Source organism: Lolium rigidum, chromosome 3, assembly GCF_022539505.1.
Source record: "Lolium rigidum isolate FL_2022 chromosome 3, APGP_CSIRO_Lrig_0.1, whole genome shotgun sequence".
NCBI classification, from domain to species: Eukaryota; Viridiplantae; Streptophyta; class Magnoliopsida; order Poales; family Poaceae; genus Lolium; species Lolium rigidum.
Window position 1 is genome coordinate 343,696,768 of NC_061510.1, and position 14,688 is coordinate 343,711,455.

General features: G+C 43.9%; 1 protein-coding gene across 1 annotated transcript; it reads left to right on the forward strand.

The window, feature by feature from the left end:
• The first annotated feature begins 5,226 nt into the window (after positions 1–5,226).
• LOC124700184 (elongation of fatty acids protein 3-like) lies at positions 5,227–6,133 on the forward strand. The gene has a single exon (XM_047232351.1). It carries the CDS (start codon positions 5,272–5,274, stop codon positions 6,106–6,108), a length of 837 nt encoding a protein of 278 aa, XP_047088307.1. The 5' UTR covers positions 5,227–5,271; the 3' UTR covers positions 6,109–6,133.
• Positions 6,134–14,688: the final 8,555 nt, after the last annotated feature.

A 14,688-nucleotide genomic window follows, 5' to 3' on the forward strand; every position in this document is an offset into this window, starting at 1 on the left:
CCGACGTTGCCCTATCCTGTATTTCCTAGTTGGAGGCCCATGAAGGTACTTGGAGGAAAGGCGGCCCATCCGGGTGGTGCACCAGAAGATTCCTTGACAAGCAAGACGAAGAAGCAGCCGAACAAGGAAAGATTAGATCTAAAAATACTGTAAACTTAGTCGTACTCGGTTAGACCTCTTGAGACCTGGCCTCCTATATAAAGGCCAGGAGAGGGGCTGCTGAGGGACACAATCAATCTGAGCAATCTTAGCCACCAGAAGCTTAGAGCTAGGTCACCGTAGAGCTTAGCATCTCGACGAGATCTTAGCCGAACTATTCGGCACCCCATTGTAACCTATTATCATCATAATCAAGAACAGATAGGCAGGACGTAAGGGTTTTACCTCATCGAGGGCCCCGAACCTGGGTAAATCGCTCTCCCCGTCTGTCTGTAAACCGATGTCTCGTGTCAGCTTGCAGGATTCCATCAACCCTAAGCCCCTATCGGAGGGCATTGCCGAGGAGCACCCTCGACAGTGGTGGTCCAGTACCTGCGGCTATGGCCTCTCATACAGTCCATCACGATGTGTGTCGGCAGTTCAGATAAGTTCACCTGGAAGTTCACGTCTTCAGGCGAATTCGCCACCCGGCCTTCCTACCTTGCATGCTTCGCCAGCCGCACGGCTCTCCCTGCTCCTGCTGAGGTTGGGCACTCCTTCGCGCCGGCGAAACATCGCTTCTTTGGCCGGCTCACGATCCAGGGGCGTTGTTGGACTGCAGACAGGTTGCAGAAATGGGGACTGCCGAACCAGGGCGTTTGCGCCTTGTGCGGGGCAATGTCTGGAGACATCAACCACTTGCTACTGCAATGTCCATTCTCGCGCGTAGTTTGGTTCAACAGCTTGCGACCTATGGGCCTCCATCATCTTATCCCCGCGGCCACGGACTGTATTGCGGAGTGGTGGCCTTCGGCTGCAAGTCGAGTGCGTGGTTCTGACAGACGGAGCTTCAATTCCTTGTGCTTGCTTGTTATGCGCGCCATCTGGATGGAGCGCAATGCACGTGTCTTTGACGACAGGGAGTGCCTTGCCTCGGCCCTTAGCGTGCGTGTGTACGATGAGTGGAGGGAGTGGATATGCTGCCGCGCCATGTGTCTAGGTAGCCAAGTTCCTTTAGGTGGAGGGCAGCATGAGTAGTCATCGTCTTCTCGAGATGGTATGTAGTGTGTGTCCCTGATGTGTGCGCCTGATGGTTACGTGCCTCGTCCACACCATGTATTCGTACTCCTTCCTCCTTTCACTTAAGGCGGACGCTAGGCGTCGGTCGCCCGATTATGGGTGGGAAAATCGGTCGCACGTGCACCGTTGGATGAAAAGGTGCCTCCATTGGATGATCAGAACGAGAAACGTCGCTATCACATGCAATTCAGACAGGCAAAACGTCGCTTTCCGCATGCATTTGGGACCAGCTAACCTCACGCATCTATCTGGCTCTCTAACACATTGCTTTCAGGCAACCACAGACTTTTCAGCATCGATGGATCTAGCCAAACGCATCCGTTTAATCATACAATTCTTTGTAGAAAAAACTCACAACAAAATAGACCAAAACAAAATAAAATTTTGTTGTAGTTATTAGCAACAATAATCACCAACCAAAACCAACAAAATATTGGCTATTTACAACAATAATCTGCAACAAAAACAACAACAAAAATTTAGATATTCACAATAATAATCAACAACAAATCCAACAAACTATTATCTATTTACAACAATAATCAAGAACAAAGTCCAACAAAAATTCTGGATATTTACAACAATAATCAAGAGCAGAACTATTGGGTATTTACAACAATAATCAAGCTTGGGCAGGGGAAGGCTCAAGACGGCGGCAGGGACCCTACGAGGGAGTCTTGCGGCACCACCGTCGAGGAGATGGCCGATAGCTTGCAATATTAGCCCTCTACGGCGGCTCCCGAGCACGGATGTGCGGGGAGGGCTTGGCGGCGCAACGCCGTCGATGAGCGCCGAGGTGCAGGAGGGCGCGGAGAAACGCCGGATACGAACACGAAGGTAGGGGAGGGCGGCGGAGCAAAGCCGGCGACGAGCTCAAAGGTGTGGGATGGCGGCTATGAGGTACGCGAGGAGAGAATCCATGGAGGCTACTACTGCCTAGGACGGATCGTGGGTGGGCACTGGGCAGGATAAGGGAAGAAGATAAGATAAGGAAGGAACGTGAGTGGGCCCAGGGGCGCTGCAGCCTTGACACACACGGTCACACGCGGCCAGCACACGACGACCGATTTGGAGCGACGTATCGGTCGCCGGATTTCAAGCATTATCCTTCACTTAATACAAAGATTCGCAGATCTCCTGCGAGTTCTCGAAAAGAAATAATCATCACATGCGGACACCGCTAGAGGAATGGATAAGTTTGGCAGTTCCATTGGTTGGACAAGGTAAATGAATGGTCTTCACACTACGGATCGAGCCCCTATTTGTCCTGGTCAAGCACCCTTCCCCTCATGCCCGGGCGCGTTGCCCAGCTTTGATATAGGTTCTACTCCAGTAGCATGCGGTTGATTAGCATGCACTTCCTCGTTACCACGCCTTATAACTCTAATTTTTTTCCAGATGCCTCACAACCCTATACTTGTTTTTGTCAATTGTCATGTAAATTTGTGTCACATGGTGTGGTTCAAATTCTTTCTTGGCCACGCTAAAACATACGGCAAGGAAGGCACGAGAATTAGTCAGTAAGGCTTACGTACTGAATTGGCACACTCCTTGCACCTTATCTATACAATCACAGACTTATATAGGAAAATAGGTAGTAAATCAAAACCAAATGGTAGGTATGTAATAAAACATTGGTGGTGAATATAAAAGGGATACCTAGACCAAAAACATAATATGTACGCAGACAAAATAAAATGCAAAAACAACATAAAATAAAAGGAAAGTCATGCACTTCTATGTTAAGAAAAAGTTTTACAGAAAATAAATGACGTTAGTATGTATAGGTTCAAACGGGCCATATAATGTAGTTTACCTGTCCTTACAAATTGTGTATGTAGATATCAGTATATCACTGGCACATTGTCCCATTTGTTAGAAACGCTTCCACGGCCGGAGTACCAACCTGTGGTTTTGATGGTTAAGTTTGCAGTGCACCCTAGCCCACCAGTGTTTAAATTTCCGGTTTAACACTTAGGTGTCTCATAAAAAGCTGAATAGATTTAGTCGCTCAGAGATGCTACCTGGTAGCGTGTGCATGCCTGTACGTGTTTCACAAAAAAAGCTTCCACAGCCATCTTGGTTTAAAAAGTGACAAAAAAACCCGTTCTAGGCACTACACGGGTCTTCACCATCCGGAAAGCATCCTCTAGAGACCCACTTGCGCCGGAAACCTTGAAACCAAAATATGGACCATTGGATCCGAAACATAAATTATGGATTAAGTTTGAACAATGCCACAATTCTTGGCGACAAAGCACCGGGCTTTCCGGGTTTTTTCTTTGCACAAATTCCCTCATGCTTCCTTTTCTTCGCGAAGTGGTGAGACCCTCAAGATATTTTTTTTGCAGGAAATTCGGATCTATGGTAAAGCAAAAAAAATTATATCACGAATAAATGGATTTGCATGAGCGGTCATACATAGATCTGATCTTGTGTTCCGGCGCAGCTGCTCCTAGTTTCTTATCCTTAGCACGTGTGGCACATCTTGTGATGTGGAAGAATGAAGATGTACATGGGTTTATTTGCACAAAAATGGGCATGGTCAGTGTTCTTTTGCAAAATATGCAGAACTGATCGAGATCACTTATTTTAAATCTGATGGTACAAGTTACGGTTTCCATGTTTCCAGTGAACAATTTTTTTCATAGGATACTTTCTCCTTATCCATTTGTATATGCCGATATGTCTCCCAAACCACGAAATGATAGAATTAGAATTTGCTAGCACTGTTGCGTGTATTGGTTGGACGAAGCTAGTAGACCGATGGTGGCCGCTATGTTGCGCCACAACTGGTGGCTCCTCGTCAAGCGCCCCATCGTCGCCTCCTTCAACTGGCACCCATGCACCATGATCCGCGCCCGCATTCTTTGTCACCATCTCCGTCAGCACATAACTTGCAACGCTCCACTCCACCTCGTATAGACCGTGTCCTATCACACCTGCCCCTCCCACCATGCATGCTTCGCGGCATGTCCTCCCTCCAAAACATGTTCCTCCTCTCCATTTCCGCCGTGATGGCTGCAGGTTGCGTGCTCTCTGCCTCGGCCACAACTCTCTCGCCATGGTGGGTCTTTTGCTGATGGTTTTCTCAAGACGCACGGTTTCTTTCCTGCTCGGTAGGCTCGGTTGTGTGATGTTAGGTGCATCCTATGCGGTTTCATTGCTCGACTTTGAGTTGATGGCGTACTAGCTACCCTCTCGGATGTCATTTTTCTTCGAAGTTGTTTTGTAAGAGGATCTTTTCATCACCGTGTATCGATTCAACCTTTTTTGTTTTATTTATAAAGCAAAGCGAAAACCTATTTCAAGAGATGTTGCACATTTTCGTCATCTTGATCACAAAGTGTCCATCCCTCAAAGTGGTCAAGACTACATCGGGCCAAACTATCTGCGCAAGTGGTTGTATGGCCTTCATGATGTATCTGTTTTTACCTCATTTTTGTACCTTGATTATGTTACATGCCAGTTGTTTATCGAGTTGAGCCTCTTTTCAGGTTTTTGTTGAACTGAACTTGGCACGTTACATGTTGTATATTTTAAAGCTTGCTTCTCTTTGAACCTTTTTTTATATTTAATGGAGCAACACTGGCACACATGCTTCTTATGACTTACGAGCTTGAGAAGAACAGAGTTAAGGTATGTTTCGTGTATAGAAAATGATGTTGACAATAGGAAATGTGAGGCCGACAATCACACACGCAACCGACTAACTAAGACACACTAAACTGCCGATAGAAAATGGCGCTGACAAAACATAGGGCCACTGTGTTTTTTTTTTTTTTTGAGAGAGGAGGCCACTGTTTATTCCGGCCACCAAGTATTGTGTACGTGGACATCCCTAAGCCCAGTCAGGAAACAGTTGGAAAATCACTTCTCCATCCGATATTCCGATCACTACTCCAGCCCAACTTGGTAAGCACACGTGAGAAAAGCCCAGTCTGCACTGCAGGTCACTTCTCCATCCGATATTCCGATCGCCCGACGTGTACCCCAGACCACCACACGCGGAACGGACAACAATTCGCCGGCGCCGTCCCGTTGGAGGACCCGATGGCGGCCGCCCTGCTGCGCCACGTCCGGTGGCTCCTCGTCGAGCGCCCCGCCGTCGCCTCCTTCCACTGGCGTCCGGGAACCACGCTCGCCGCGTCCCCGTCCTTCGCCGCCGCCGCCGTCTGCGCGTACCTCGCCGCGGTGCTCCTCCTCCACCGCCGCGTCGTGCCGCTCCCCTCCCTCCCACCGCGCGTGCTCCGCGCCGTCTCCGCAGTCCACAACGTGGTCCTCCTCTCCATCTCCGCGGCCATGGCGGCGGGCTGCGTGCTCTCCGCGGCCGCCACGGCGCCGTCGCGGCGGTGGGTCTTCTGCTTCCCGCCGGGCGCCACGCCGCCGTCGGGCCCGGTCTTCTACTGGGCGCACGTCTTCTACCTCTCCAAGATCTACGAGCTCGGCGACACGCTGCTCATCCTCCTCGGCCGCCGCCCGCTCACCCTGCTCCACGTCTACCACCACGCCGTCGTCATCGCCATGTGCTACCTCTGGCTCGCCACCACCCAGTCGCTCGTGCCCGTCGCGCTCGTCACCAACGCCTCCGTCCACGTCGTCATGTACACCTACTACCTCTGCTGCACCCTCGGCCTCCGCTGGCCGCCGCGCTGGAAGCGCGCCGTCACGGAGCTGCAGATCGTGCAGTTCGTCTTCAGCTTCGCGGCCTCCGTCGTCATGCTGTGGTTCCACTTCGCCCGCGGCGGCTGCGAGGGGATGGCCGGCTGGGCGTTCAACGCCGTCTTCAACGCCTCGCTGCTCGCGCTCTTCCTCGATTTCCACGGCGCCGCCTACGCCGCGGCCAAGGGCAAGAAAAGGAGCAGCAGCAATGGGAAGAAAGCAGAGTGACGACGTGCCTGAAGAGGGAAGCGAATTGAAGCCTAGTGGTTATTTCTGATTGATTTTTGGCCTTTTAAAGTTGTGAATGCAATTACTTGCCTTCCATTTTTTACATTTCTGTTTAAAACTTTCCAAATCATAGGATGTGCACGTTGCAATGTTAAAGTGAGATGTGCAGCAAAGTGACAATATCCTCTTGATTGATACCTCTAGCTTTTTTGTCGGCAAGGTCCTAAGAGCATCTCTAACAAAGCCCGTAAACAGGAGAACTGAAAACTCTGAGTTCAGTTTATCGAACTCGTGTGTACGGATCAAAAAATACGCAAAATAGAGCCCGTAAAATTTATGTTTAAACTTTTCCAAATCATAAGTAAGATGTTCATATTGCAACCTTAAAATGAGAATTCCAGCAAAGTGACAACATCCTCTTGATTGATTCCTCTAGCAATAGGAATAGTTGCAGCGACTTTATTTTTAGCCTTTTTTCACAGAAATTTGCTAACCTTAGTAGTTGCTGTAGCAAGATGATGCACCGTACATGAGCTGAATTCAAATAGAGATACAGTCTATGTCCATCGTCAAGTTTTATCACGTCAGTTTTCTGGCACGTGAAGACGAAATTTATCATAAGAATCAACATAACAAATATTTTGGAGAATGTGCTAAATGCTAAGTGGCTCTCTTTTAAGATCTGCTAATAGAGCATTTTATGATCTGCAATGGCCTTCCGTTTTAACAATTCTACATGAGAAATTGCAGCAAATGGATGATAGCATCTTGGTTGATTTATTTTCTTAAACATTAATCGTGCGTGAGTTTTACAACTTTCGCTTCATCATTAGTTCAATGACGATTCAATTGTATCGTTAGGACAAACTGTTTATTTTCTTGTTTTGAAAATATATTATTTTCTTTCTTTAGATTGAGATTATTTAGACATTGCAGGTATATAAAAAAATGTATCTCAAATGTGAGGTTTCTTGCTTTGCAGTTTCTCTTGACGATTTATCGTTTGTACTCCCATGTTTTGCTTTAATCTCATATTCTCCCTTCATGGACTATTCTCCACAATTTTAGTATTGGTATTACATTATCAGGTCATAAAGTTTTAGTATGGGTCTAGCTTGTTAATTTGGAAAGTAGGATATAGAAAATTTGTCACTTCGTGGTTATGGATCATGATAACACAAGACAGAGGACTCAATATTAGCATACCATTATGATGCCTAGATCTGGCCGATATATGAGAAACTGAGGGCGGATATCTAGTTAGCTGGAAATTATGTTGGTCAGAGTTCATAGACACATTGGTAGTGGAGGAGATAACTAACAACCAACTGCACAAACTATATTATATTCTCCCATCTTAGGCTTATAAATTGAGCTTCGATATGTTACATACAACCATGATGGAGTGGCCACATGTAACAGACATAGAAAGGCACTTCGACCTTAGAACAAATTTTTGTAACTAGGCATCCCAAGTTCCCAACCCTAGCTATCAGTCAACTCATCATTCACAAATGTTCCACTAGGTAATATGATAGACCATGGCTCTCAAATAAAGCCGAGAGAATTTCTAAAAGTAATAAGAAAAGGAAGAATGCATGGACAAAATATCCATAGCAAACAAAGCATGCAGAAAAGGACACTTCTTATCCAAGCATATATAAGGCGTCTACACATTAACTATTACTCATAGTTCTTTTTTTTTTCAGCCCCGTGGTATATATAATAGAATGTTTCAATCAATTCCACCCGCTCTATAAAAATTATGTTCGTACATGCTAGATATGGATTCAAGGAAGGGTATGCGAGTCAAATTAAACATACTTCTTATTTGTTATGGAAGAATACAATCACAATTTTAACAAGGAAGTAAACTTATGAGGTGTGAAGAATATTAATTGATTTTTAATTCAATATGCATGTAGAAAATGAGAAGAAAACAGAGATAGTGTCAACGGGTGCCAAGATAAAAAGAAATTGAGCTTACTTATTCTGATTGATTTTAATACAACGGTCTTTCATTTTGTACATTTATGTTTAAATGTTTCTAAATCATAAGTATGTTCATGTTGCAGTCTTAACGTGAGAATTGCAGCAGGTTGACTCCTTTGGCTAGAATTATAGTAGTAGTAGTAGTATTTTATATATCTCATTAAGGAAGTGCTTGTATTTTAGGAACTGCTATTACGATATTTAATGAACTGTAAAAGCCTTCCACTTTAACGACTTTAGTTCAGTTTTTCAAAACCATCAAGTTGTTCATGTTGTAGTATTAGCATGATAATTGCAGCAGATGAATGATAATAGGATCATGATTGATTAATTACTTTTGAACATGAATCACGTGCTTATTTCAGATATCTTGCTTCGGCATGTTTGAACATGAATCACATGTTTTTTTGAGAACTAACCTGAGGTTGGGTGGTTAGGAGGGTGGTTGTACCCCAGCCCACCAGAGTTCAAACCCCAGGTTTGATATCTGTGTGTCTCATAAAGACAGAATATTCATTTAGTGGAAGGTGATATTTCCATCGACAGCGAGGCCCCTGTGCGGTGACTTCGTCAATTTCAAGATCCAATCAACCGGCTCAGTCTTCTCGAGGTGCTCATAGGGGTAGGGTGTGCGTGTGTGCATTCATAGGGGTGAGTGTATGCGCGTGCATGTGAGTGTCTATGTTTGTATTGTGTTTCTCAAAAAAATAAATAGTTAGAATACTTTTCTATTATTCTTGTTTGCAAATGAAAGTTCATTCTGTTGGAGATATGCCCAAGAGGCAATAATAAATTGGTTATTATATATCTTTGTGTTTATGATAAATGTTTATATACCATGCTATAATTGTATTAACCGAAACATTGATACATGTGTGTTATGTAAACAACAAGAAGTCCCTAGTAAGCCTCTTGTATAACTAGCTTGTTGATTAATAGATGATCATCGTTTCATGATCATGAACATTGGATGTTATTAATAACAAGGTTATATCATTATGTGAATGATGTAATGGACACACTCAATTAAGTGTAGCATAAGATCACGTCATTAAGTTCATTTGCTATAAGATTTCGATGCATAGTTACCTAGTCCTTTCGACCATGAGATCATATAAATCACTTATACCGGAAGGATACTTTGATTACATCAAACGCCACTGCGTAAATGGGTGGTTATAAATGTGGGATTAGGTATCCAGAAAGTATGAGCTTGAGGCATATGGATCAACAGTGGGATTTGTCCATCCCGATGACGGATAGATATACTCTGGGCCCTCTCGGTGGAATGTCGTCTAATTAGCTTGCAAGCATATAAATGGTTCATAAGAGACCACATACCACGGTACGAGTAAAGAGTACTTGTCAGGAGACGAGGTTGAACAAGGTATCGTGATACCGATGATCAAACCTCGGACAAGTAATATATCGCGAGACAAAGGGAATCGGTATCGTATGTAAATGGTTCAATCGATCACTAAGTCATCGTTGAATATGTGGGAGCCATTATGGATCTCCAGGTCCCGCTATTGGTTATTGGTCGGAGAGAAGTCTCAACCATGTCTGCATAGTTCGCGAACCGTAGGGTGACACACTTAAGGTTTGATGTCGTTTGAGTAGATATGAAATATGGAATGGAGTTCGAAGTTTTGTTCGGAGTCTCGGATGGGATCCAGGACATCACGAGGAGTTCCGGAATGGTCCGGAGAATAAGATTCATATATAGGAAGTCATATTCCAAGTTTGGAAATGATCCGGTGCATTTATGGAAGGTTCTAGAAGGTTCTAGAAAAGTCCGGAAGAAACGCACTATGGAAGGTGGAGTCCCGGAGGGACTCCACAACCATGGCCGGCCAAACCCTAAGGCCTCGTTTGGTACGAGAGTATTCGCGGGGATTAGCGAGTATTATCCCTGGCCATCCCTGAATCCCCAGTTTTCTCTAATAGGCCATTTGGTACTGGAGTTTTGGGCCAAAACAATCCCCGTTCATCCCCGGAAAACCCCATCCCCGATCCGTTTTTGCCTTGCACGCAATCCCCTACCCACACCTCGCGTATTATCCCCGTCCCCATTCAAACCCAATGCACGCAAGCGAGCGGCGGCGAGGGAATCGGAGCTGCAGGACGGCGGAGCATCTACGGCGAATACAAGGATGGGTCCCACCGAGCCGCTCCACAACGCCGCCGCCGTTGTTGGAATTTGACCGGCGATGCCCCTTCCCGTCGGTCATGTGCTCCGATCTGGGTAACCCCCTCCTCCTCCTCTCTTTCTCTCTCTCCTAGCCGTTGTTCATGGTGAAGTAGCAGGAACGAAGAAGCAGAGGAGGGCATGCCTGAAATACAGTTTTGGAACCGATGGATGTGGTCGCTACTTCGAGGAAACAATGTGCGGGAGTATCTGGCTACAAAATGTGCTCATATTCAGCTCGTGAGCCCTTGATGCGGGCTAATTGTTGTAAGGTCACCAGTTGATTCAGTTACGGTCTTGATGTCTGCAAGATTCGGAAACTTTCTGTACTCTTCTAAGTAGCTTGCTCACACTCTTCTAAATTATTCTTGTTTGTCTTGTCCAACTATGAATTGATTTCCTCTTACAATCTAGGATTTTCTCAGATTTGGAATAACAACAGATTTAGTTTATCATGATGTACTCATCATAGGTTCAGTTCAGTTCAGTTCCCATACATTCAGGTTCATGTTGCTTGTTCTGTACGTAGTGAGAACTTGACCTGATCGTTGCTCTTTTCTTCAGGTTTTTCTCTTCTACAAGTGTGACATTTAAGGTTGCTCTCTTGCTTGAGGTTTTGCAGCAGAAACTCTTGGAACCAAATAGCAGTTTGTAGCCCTGGAAATTTGGAAGTTTGAGGTTCGTATTTGTTCCACTTTAAGACTGCTGCATTGCTTTATAACATTGATTTTCTCAGCTCTAAATTAATGAAAGATAAATTACTAAGTTTCTCATATACTATTGCAAAAACATTGTTATATTAATAATTTGTGTTGGACTGCAGGACATCATCAACCCATCATTTGAAATGTAACTGCAGCTGCTAATTGGCAAGTATGAGTTTGGACATGATGTATGCGATTGCTATGTGGTCCGGCAATGCTTCCATGTAATCGGAATTAGTACTTTTGTCCAGTCAGGGACCCGTCTAATGTCAGCTAAATGGAACTTGTGATGGGCTTCATGTTATTTAAATCAACGTGTGTAATCTTTATTTAGAATTTTTGTGACTGAATCGAAAGTGGCTTTGTGTTGTGACTGAATCAGAAGTTTCAGTTCAAAGTTGACGTGTGGCTTATGACATAAAAATCAGATCTTTAATAATGTTTGTTGATTTGCCTTGCTAATTTCCATTGTCTTTGTGCACCAATCCCTGTAACAATCCCTCCCTACCAAATGAAAGTTCTTAGAAATGGGGATTAGGGATTACTTGGGATGATGTTTTGTGGGGATTAGTGGGGATTGGGTGAAGGTAGGGGTTTCACCCAATACTCTAGAGTATTATTCCCGCTAATCCCCACAAAAACTCTAGTACCAAACAAGGCCTAAGGGGGGGAGTCCCAGGTGGACTCCACCAAGGGTGGCCGGCCACCCCACCTCTTGCAAAGGTGGGAGTCCCACCTTGAGTAGGACTCCCCCCTTAGGTAGGTTTCCCACCAAAGGTAGGTTTGGTGTTGGGGTCTTATTCGAAGACTTGGGAGACAAGGTTTGGGGATTCCACCTATATAAGGAGGGGCAAGGGGAGGGGGCCGGCCACCCTAAGACCCACAGTTGGCCGCACCCCCCAGGCCGGCGCCCAAACCCTAGCTTCCTCCCCAACCCTAGCCGCCTCCTCCTCCACCGCAACTCCCGCATACGCTTAGGCGAAGCCCTGCCGGAGTTCTCCACCCCACCGCCACCACGCCGTCGTGCTGCCGGGATTCCGAGGAGGATCTACTACTTCCGCTGCCCGCTGGAACGGGGAGAAGGACGTCGTCTTCATCAACACCGAACGTGTGACCGAGTACGGAGGTGCTGCCCGATTGTGGCACCGTCAAGATCAAGATCTTCTACGCGCTTTTGCAAGCGGCAAGTGATCGTCTACATCCACCCCGAGATCTAATCTCGTTAAGATTTGCGAATCTTCGAGGGTTTGTCTCTTCATCTCCTCGTTGCTACCATCTACTAGATTAGATCTTGGCTTGTGTTTCGTTCATGCGGTAGTAAATTTTTTGTTTTCTATGCTACGAATCCCATCACATTCTTCATAGCTAGATAAATTATACACTTCATCGTTTATGAAAAAGATACATATCATAACTCAAAGTATATTCAATATTAAAAAAGATACATATCATAACTCAAAGTATATTCAATATTAAGTTTTAGCACTGACACTTTTTGTTTCAAAAATGCAAAACATAGAATTGATTGAAAAGAAGATATAAGTGAAATTCTAAGAATGGACCAACACCACACCATACAAGTCAGCCCAAAAAAGTTAAGTAATCTTTGGGAGCATATGGCGAAGGCACATAGTTCCTTATTTTCCAACGAAGTTCCTCGACCTTAATCGTGTCAAGCAAGGTTGCTACATGGGGCTGAGAGTTTTCAAAGACGGCAGCATTGCGATGCTTCTAGTTCCACAAGATGAGCATAACGATATTTTAAGGATTTCTGAGCAGTTTCCCTTGATGATGTATCATCTATACACTAGGATTTTTGTTTACTCTCATGTTCTCCATTCATGGAGTATTATCCTCAATTTTTAGAATTACAGCACTATAAAAATAATTATATGAATAACTGGTTGGCTTCAAAAGGAGTGCTTCTTATTTAGTAGATTTTGTCCTCCATGGTCAATGCAAATATCTTGGATTTTGAAGAAGAGTGCCTCGAAAAACGTCAACATCATGGACCCACATGTCTGGACACTAGAAGAAAGTGCAAACAAAGTTCACATAATTTTCATCTCGGGCCGCTGAAAAAATGCCATGTTTTACCATATAGTTGATACCTCATGGCTTCTACCCCATTGTTGTTATGATTTTCCCATTTTTCGTGATAGTACCAAAACTTTTACCATCTTTTGTTATATTACACAAGCTGGAAATTATGCCGACTTGTTAGAAAGATATGGCAGCTGTCTGGATGGACATCTCACATGTCTTGACATATTGAATCATGTCAAATTTCATTAAATTATTTTAAATAATATCAAATTCATTTTCCATGCCAATATAATCCTCCAACGAATAAATTTTCAAGGTTTCACTGCAGTCAGCTACCATGCCATCCTTACTTGTGAGGCTGCCTTGTTAGCTTGGAAAACTGATAACATGTAGTAAGTCGTCGCAATATTTTTAAATGGTGTAAAATATGGCACAAGGTCGTGATAGGGAGATAAAATGTAGACTTTTTTTTTTCTCAGTTCACCTAGTTTCACAATGTCCACCAATGCACATATTAATTTCCCTCGTAAAACATTACATGCACATAGAACATCTATTCAATCACTATGTTATCCTTCTTATGGTGCGTCTTCTTGTATTGGTTATGGGTAGGCTTCTATTCCAATTTCACATAAGGATGTACTTTGGAAAAAAATTCTCTTTGAATGGATAGTCACTAAGTATCATTTCATTGTGTGCCCGATCAAGAACACAATTTCGTTCATGCTTACTTTAGTTTGGATATAGATCAGGAGTACACGAGCATTAAAACACGTGATGAGTCCATATCAACACGTATTTATGATACCTACAGAAGGCCCGTGGTGTGAGAAACCTACGACGCATAACTATATTCATCCAATCGAGTTAGTTGCAAATTATTTTGACCATCTTGGTGAATGTTCGTAGACACAATGATAGTGGTCAAGATGGAGCGAGCACATGTAGCTAACCTTGAATGTAACTTGAACCTTAGATGATCTTTCCCTAGGCATCCTAACCCTAGATATCAGCAAGCTCTCCATTTGTTCCTATGTTATTACGTGATGACAGATCATGACTCTCAAAGAAAGCAAAAAATGATTGCTATAAAGAGGAGAAAATGAAGATCACATGGAAAATATATGGAGAAAAGCGCGCAACATCTACACTAAAAACACACATATATAGGGCATTTTCACATTCATTGTTAGTGATTGCTCATTTGCAGCTTGTGTCCTAGCCCCTATCGTACATGATAGAGTGCTTCAATGAATTCTCAAAAATAGTGCATATTTCTTCTTTTTTTAAAGCGTGTTAATGCATGCTAGGTGTAAACTAAGAAAGATAGCTCGAGAGTCAGGGTGAACATACTCCCTCCTTCCCGATTTATGTTGCGCATAATTTTCGTGAAAGTCTAACCTTGCAAAGTTTGACTAATTATATAACAAAGTATATCAACTTTTATAATATGAAACCAGTATTATTAGAATCACGATGAAATATATTTTCATATTATATACATTTCATATCATAGATAATAATACTTCTTGCTATATAGTCAACCAAACTTTTAAAAGTTTGACTTTGACTAAATTTATATACAACATATTTTAGGATGGGGAGAGTACTCCCCGTTGTTTACGTTAATGATACAACAAACTTTTTTCT